This window comes from Pelophylax lessonae (assembly GCF_965119305.1).
Source record: "Pelophylax lessonae genome assembly, chromosome: 6".
NCBI lineage: Eukaryota > Metazoa > Chordata > Amphibia > Anura > Ranidae > Pelophylax > Pelophylax lessonae.
Window position 1 is genome coordinate 16,431,236 of NC_138773.1, and position 8,214 is coordinate 16,439,449.

At 40.2% G+C, this 8,214-nt stretch overlaps 1 protein-coding gene across 1 annotated transcript in view; it reads left to right on the plus strand.

Moving 5' to 3' along the window:
- LOC309558454 (uncharacterized protein) overlaps positions 1 to 550 on the plus strand; it is a gene marked incomplete at its 3' end in the record, with an annotated part of 200,033 nt that extends 199,483 nt beyond the window's left edge. Inside the window, exon 5 of the mRNA XM_082261526.1 lies at positions 228 to 550. Coding sequence (XP_082117652.1) covers positions 228 to 550 — 323 coding nt within the window. The remainder of the gene's footprint in view (positions 1 to 227) is intronic.
- Between the last annotated feature and the right edge of the window lie 7,664 nt (positions 551 to 8,214).

An 8,214-nucleotide genomic window follows, 5' to 3' on the forward strand; every position in this document is an offset into this window, starting at 1 on the left:
ACAGCCATTGTTGAGTGCTCTCTTACACAGGGAAGCAAGAGCTGCAGGATCACATGACTGGACCAGAGCGAATTACCAATAGGTAAGTGCACATATCTTTTTATACAGGGTAAGCAGAATAAGTAGGAGGGGGGGGGGGGACACTTTTAAGAATAGTTAGTATTAACCTTTACTATCACCTTAAGCCTTAAGTCTCTTATTTTCAATTAAGAATGTTTTATTCCTAGAAACGAACGAAACTATCACCAACGATGAGAGTAAATTCAGACAAAGTATAACAAGATCATCCAATGAAGACCCTTCTGCTTATGACTTTTACGATAAGCATATATCAAACTGCAATCAGTCCCTCCTCTATGGGCTGAAGAGAGCCCTGGAGATTTCCCCAGCTGAGTCCATCATTTGGGTTCATACAGTTGGCTCTATGGTGGACTACAATGACACACAGCTCCTGTCTGAGGTTTATACATTGCTAGAGGAAAAGAAGTCCCAAGTAAGAACCTTCCATGTAAAGTCATACGTCGTCTACGTATCTCTGACTCATGAGTAAACATTTTATTTCTCTACAGGTTTATTTTCTGTGGATTCATTATTATTGTACAATAGATGCTCACCGGGAAGATGTGTTTAAAAAAATATTATCTTTAAGTTATGGTAAATTTATTAATGAAGAAAATGCTGATGGCTATAAGGTAAGAATCATAAAAGAAGCATATATTGTACTGATGAAAGTAAAAAGATTTTTATGGTGAACACTTTATATACTGAGCTGAATTTCAGTTATACCGTATATGTCTGTAGACTGCTTTGGAGGTGATAATACTAAAAAGTAAACCCCTTGGCACCGAACCTACGCATGAATGCAGCCTCATGGAGGTGGGTCTTCTTCCATGGGGCTGCATGTGGGTATCTGTGTTTATGCTTAGACAGCACTGCACAGCATGTTCTTAGCATGGAGACCAGGCTGTCAACAACAGCTCAGGCTCTCATACTAGTGGAGGGGACAAGAGAGGACCATCTTTCAATCACATCACTCACGGTGATGGTATGGGATTAGCTGTCACAGTGACCAGTCAGTGTACAGCCAGTGTTGCTGAATCCCTCAATGTTCTGTATCAGTTTCAGACTGCAGGAATGGCCTCTTTCCATGGTCTCTTTAACCCTTAATGTTCTAAGAATGCCACATCTGGTTGTATTTTATAAACCAGGGGCCTCCAAACTATGGTCCGCAGGCCACATGCAGCCCTGTGTATGATGTGCACAGTCTCTACTCTGATGGGACCATGATGTAAAGAGGGGGTCTAATGTGAACTCTAATAAATGAAGGACCCTAATGTAGGGGGTCTCTACTCTGGACTCTGACATGAGGATGACTCTGATGTAAGGGGGCATTCTTACGGGGACTATGATGTAGGTTAGACATGTGCAGAACAAAAAAAAAACTGTTTAGTTTCATTTCAATTCATTATTTACATAAATTTGTTTGGTAAAATTTGTTTCATTTGTTTTCGGAATTTGTTTTGTTAATTTGAATTCAATCTGATTTAAATTTTCCAATTCAGTTGAACTGAACTAATTTTGACCGACTTTGGAAATTTGAGTCATTTCAAATTCAAATTCGAATTGAATTGCATTTGAATTTAAATCAAATTGTATTCAAATTCAATTTCATTAGAAATCAAATGCATTCTATTCGAAATTAGAATTTTGGAAGATGGTTATATTCTTTATATTCCTTTCTATTCTGTTTCTTTTTTTCTCTTCTATTATATTATTTTATTTTCTGTTCTGTTTTTTTTTTCTTTTCTATTATATTCCATTTGTTTCTATTCTATTCTAATTCAAATTTATTCTATTCAAAATTTGAATTTCATAAAATGTTTATATTGCTATATTCTTTCTATCCTATTATTTTCTATTGTTTTTTTTTCTATTCTAGGCTATTCTATTATTTTATTTTCTATACTATTCTGATATATTATTTTCTATTCTATTCTAATTCAAATATATTCAATTCAAAATCAGAATTTTGGAAGATGGTTATATTCTTTCTATTCTATTCTATTGTTTTGTTTTTCTATTCTATTCTACGATAAGCTATTCTATTCTTTTATTTTCACTGTTGTGTGTTTGAGTAAAAAAAAAAAAAAAAATGTATCTTCTTTCTTACTTATTTTTGACAGCTAATTCACACATTGGAATTATTGTTGTCTAAACCTCTAAATTCAACTGTGCGCCTCCTGAACCTGAACCTCAACCTAAATGTCACTGATGAATATACGGAAGTGTTGGAAGTGTTTAGTGTTCCAAGTTCCTTAACATATTTACTGATCGCCAGGGATGAAGAAGTCACTCTTCATTTTACTGATCCAAACGGTAAGTTGATGGTTGTAGAATTATAACAAGAATTTCTAATTGTTTATACTGTGTTATTTCCATCAACCACAAGAAGATAAAACCGATGTCTACCACTTCTACAAAAAAAACCCCTCAGCTGCCATGTCACAGAAAGCGTCCTGTGAGTCAACGGGTTTCACACATTACCATATTATTTAGAGAATCAGAACAGTGCACAAAGCTACTGGCTATACACCTTTCTTCCTGATATTTGGCCGACTACCTGTTGACTTGCTCCTGGAGACACAAGAGTCTGTGTCCTCTCGCAGCCCAAATGACTGGGTCATTACTAATGTTTTAGACCAGGATTGTGCAGCAGACACAATATTTGATACAGTTCAACCTAAAGATCTGATTCAAAAGTTGTACAAGCCAGGACTTAAAGGGATTGTAAAGGCAGAAGTTTTTTGTTTATCTTAAAGGGTAACTCCACTTTCGTGGGGAAACAAAAAAATAGCAAATAAAGAAAAAACAATATAGCGACACAAATCATATTGTAATTGAATGTTATTAAAAATGACCTTTCCTTTTCAATCTGCAGCTGTAGTAATTTTCTGAAAATGCAATGCAATATGGCCGCCTGGAGCTGTTCTGTACACAGAATGTATACTGACCATACCCCCAGAAACATCATTTCCTGCTTGTGTGATTGGCTCACCAAATTTCTGGCATCCCCTGCAACAAAAATGTCATTTTTGGTGAGAAACTCCCAATAGGAACACGTCTAAAGGGACGCAGTCCCAGCAGCTTTCCTCATTAGAGCCCTGCAGCTGCCACAGCTGATAGATAATTATGAAACCCCCCTCCTATTAGACACACTCAGCACAGAGGCACAAGCAATGATTTCTTCAGAATAACAAAAGGTAGGAATCTGCAGCAAAGTTTGTTACAACCCTTGCAATCTACAGAGATGACCCAGAGGGAAATGTTTTTTTCTCAGCAAATGTGGAGTTACGCTTTAATGCATTCAAAGTATAATATGTTTGTTATTTAAACATATTGGCTCAGTGGGTATGCAGTTGGCTATTAGGGATGATCAAACTTTTGAAAAGTTTGGTTCGACCAGAACACCGGAACTTCCCGAAAGTTCGGCCCGGATTTCAGAACCCCATTGAAATCAATGGGACCCGAACTTCGGTAATCAAAAAAATACATTTTGAATGCCCTAAAACCCAATAAATGCCCCTAAAAAGTGCCTAGGGTTCTGGGTCATGCCACAGGGACTATTAATCACACAAAAAACAAGTTCTTAAAAATTGTTGTTTTTGATAGAGAGCCAATTATTGAAAAAATTATTGGAAAAAAAAATAGATTTCTTTGGATTTAGTGTCTGGGGGGTCTAAAAAGTGTACCTGTGAAGTTTCAGCTCTGTAGCATGTCCAGAACCAGAAAAAAAAAGATTGTTTGTATTAGAATTGCAGTAGAGCAGGATGGTGGCTTCGCTATTTTCACACCCAGCCGTTTTTGTTGCAGGCATTTATTGGGCTTTTTTGTGGACGTCTTTGGAGGCAGGCATAACATCTGAACTTCTGTGCAGGGGTATATATACACACACACATATATGTATATATATACATACACACACATATAGGTGTGAAAGTAGCAGAACCCTATGGCTGCGCTGATGAAATTATTTGCAGCCATAGGGCTTCGCTCCTATCACACCTATATGTGTGTTGGTGCATATATACATATATGTGTGTGTGTATATATACCCCTATACAGAAGTTCAGATGTTATGCCTGTCAAAGACACCCAAAAAATGCCCAAAAAAAACCCGCCTGCAACAACACACCTGGGCGTTTTTGTTGCAGTCGTTTTTTTTGGGCATCTTTGGAGGCAGGCATAACATCTGAACTTCTGTGTAGGGGTATATAAACACACACACATATATGTATATATACACATACACACATATAGGTGTGATAGGAGCGGAGCCACATTCCTGCAAATTATTTAATTAGCGCATGGATAGGATTTCGCTACTTTCCCACCTATATGTGTGTAGGTGTATATATACATATATGTGTGTGTGTGTGTATATATACCCCTATACAGAAGTTCAGATGTTATGCCTGCCTCCAAAGACGCCCAAAAAATGCCCAAAAAAAACACCTGCAACAAAAACGCCCAGGTGTGTTGTTGCAGGTGTTTTTGTTGGGCATTTTTTGGGCGTCTTTGGAGGCAGGCATAACATCTGAACTTCTGTATAGGGTTATATATACACACACACATATATGTATATATACACCTACAGACATATAGGTGTGATAGGAGCGAAGCCCTATGGCTGCAAATAATTTCATTAGCGCAGCCATAGGGTTCTGCTACTTTCACACCTATATGTGTGTAGGTGTATATATACATATATGTGTGTGTGTGTGTATATATACCCCTACACAGAAGTTCAGATGTCATGCCTGCCTCCAAAGACGTCCACAAAAAAGCCCAATAAACGCCTGCAACAAAAACGTCCGGGTGTGAAAATAGCGAAGCCACTACCCTGCTCTACTGCAATTCTAATACAAACGATCTTGTTTCTATTGCGGTCACCCTGGCATGGAAGGGTTTGGTCACCCTGGCATAGCAGTCAGAGTCAGTTCACCCTACACTACACTACGGTCACCCTGGCACTTAACACTTTCCCTACAGAAACTAGATTTTTGAATCTAACTAGAGTGGAAAATAGTACCCTAACTACACTGCATATCCCTTTCCTCACACTAATAATTGCTAAATGACACTTTTGCAGCAGGAGTAACAGAACTGCTTCCACTCTCTTCCACATCCCTGTATTACAATGCTAGCGATTTGGCGGGGCTATCTTATATACTTGGGGGGCGTATTCACTACTGATTGGCCTCTGGACCCTAGTCACTCCAATCACATTCCTAGCATCCTCCTGCCCCCTCAATTGGCTTTTACTGATGGTTCTGGTCCAATCACGGGCTTTTAAAGCCGAGTTCCTGCCCCATTTCATTTTGGTCGGTTCTGGTTGCCGAATTCCCAACTTTTTCAGCAAAAGGTTTGGAATTCGGCCGAATTTTGAACAGCCAATGTTCGAGTTGAACCGATGGTCGACCCGAACCGTTCGATCATCCCTATTGGCTATAGGATATATACCAGAGTGGTTGTAAATGGGTCTCATTAGGAACAGACAACAGTCACTAGAGGTGTACTACACAGCACTGTACTAGGTCCTGTTTTATTTAATCCAAAAAAAAAGCACACTAAATTCTAGGATGCATCACTAGAGGAAACACCAACAGGAGGAAGGAGGTCCTGATCCTCCTTTACCAGTGATGGCGAACCTTGGGATCCAGATGTTTTGGAACTACATTTCCCATGATGTTCATGCACTCTGCAGTGTAGTTGAGCATCATGGGAAATGTAGTTTCCAAACATCTGGGGTACCAAGGTTCACCATCACTGTCCTATACATTTCTTTAGTTAGACCTGGGTTGGAATAATGTGTCCAGCTTTGGAGGTCTCACTTAAAAAAAGATGTTGATAAGACAGAAGGGGTCCATTAATTGACAACAAAATGATGAAAGGTCTGAGGGATAAAACAAAATCAAGAGAGACTTCAAGAACTTAAAGGCTGAGTTCACCTTTCGGAATGCATTATCATGTCAGAACGAATTCCATAGCAGACCCTTATTCAAACATGCAGTCTTCTCTTCTAAAGCATACCAGGTCATATGCCCTAATATGGGGAGGGTACATTGCTGGGGGGCCATGGCAAAGCACCTTGTCCCAATATGGAATGGTACAAGGGACTAAACCCAACAGACCACATATCAGAATCTGGAGGACTCCTTTAAAAAAAGGGTCCCCCAGATAGCCGCCCCCAACCCCTAGAACCCCTGGTTACTAATTCACAAAAAAGTTAAGACCCCGTTCACACTGGGGCGACCTGGTCGCCTGACAGGTCACCTGCCATTAAGAAGCAGTGGACCCGTTCTAATAGGAGCGACACAAGTCGCTCCAACTTAGAAACAGGGTCCGGAGCTTCTTTGGGGCGACCTGGAGCTACCTGCATTGACTTTAATGTCATGAAGTCCGTGCCGGCCGCTCCGAGGGCGCGGTGCGAGCTGTGCACCACGACCTGTGAGGTTGCCCCGGCAAGTCGGATCGCCCCAGTGTGAACGGGCTCTAAGTAGTAAATAAACGCACAGTATCATACACAGATGTCCCGCTATGTTAAGACCCCGTTCACACTGGGGCGATCCGACTTGCCAGGGCGACCTCACAGGTCGCGGTGCGCAGTTCGCACCGCGACCTCGTAGCGGCCGGCACGGACTTCATAACATTGAAGTCAATGCAGGTCGCTCCAGGTCACCCCAAAGAAGCTCCGGACCCTTTTTCTAAGTCGGAGCGACTTGTGTCACTCCTATTAGAATGGGTCCACAGCTTCTCTATGGCAGGTGACCTACGGCGACCTGTCAGGCGACCAGGTCGCCTGAGAGGTCACCCCAGTGTGAACGGGGTCTAAATGATAATTTACCACAGTGTCCAAAAAATATTGTCACACTAAGTAAATAACGCCCTGAAGATCCTCTCCCACTGATCCTTTCTCTGGCTATGACAATAAAGCTTTAATGATTCTCATCAACTTAGAAACCACTATCCCTCTGTAAATAAAAGGACAGTTTCAGTGGTTGCTAGGCTGCCAGCGGGCACAGATGCCTGTTGGCTTATTTCAAATTGTAAACAATCCAGCAGCATCCCTGAGTGATGTCAGGGACCAAATATGGCTGAGCCACCCAGCATCATTGGTTGGTAGGACACATGTAAAGACCAGCATTCTAGCAATCAAAGACGCCGTACAGACTGACCGTATTTGGCCAAAATTACTATAAATAACATTTTGAGAAATTCACAGTATCTCTTTCTACACAGTTTCAGCATATCCTGACAATACGGATTCTGTGAGCCCAACCTTTATTAGAAAGGGGGATGGGTTATCTATTCCTTCAATTTGTTGACTTTTATGACTCATCTGACCATGGAAGAAACTATGCATTGCATTATAGGTTGTTCCTTATTTCTGGTTATGAAATTGCAAACATTTTGGCCAAAAAATAGCGATTTGTGAATTCTAGGCATTTGCCAGAGGTGATTATAGCCATATTAGGGCACCTGCAACAGAAACAATTGAGTATTGTCCGCCATACTTTTTCTATGCGCCCTAACATCCAATTTTTCAGGAAAAGCTTTCAGGGCGTGTCTCCTTCTTCAAGGTCCAAGCAGTAATAATACAGAAAGTTTTAGCAGAATGTTTAAGTGAGACAATCTCTGAGGGAAAAAGAAAAAAAAAACAAATGTACACTGCATGGGTAATTGAACTCACTGCATGGGTAATTGAACTCACTGCATGGGTAATTGAACTCGGATAGTTGATGAGATAAGGCATAGACTGGGAAGTGGGGGAGACATTTGAACTATCATTCTTAGTTCAAAAGTTTTCCATTTCTGAATAGTTTTGAATTAATAAATTACAGGTACTTATTTAGCGCTTCCAATTACGGAGCATTTTACATATAAACATACAGTATGCAGTGCATTCACACCAGTCCCTGCCCCCGTTCTGCTATATGACATCCCCCCCCCCCCCAAAAAAAAAAAAAAAAACATTGAAAAATCTATTTTTTTCATCCTTTCAGGCCAATTTGTATTCTGCTACATATTTTTGCTAAAAAAATCCCAATAAGCGTATTGATTTATGCAAAAGTTATCGCGTCTACAAACTAGGGGATTTATGCCATTTTTATTTATTTCTTTTTCTTTACTAGTAATGGCGGTGATCTGCAATTT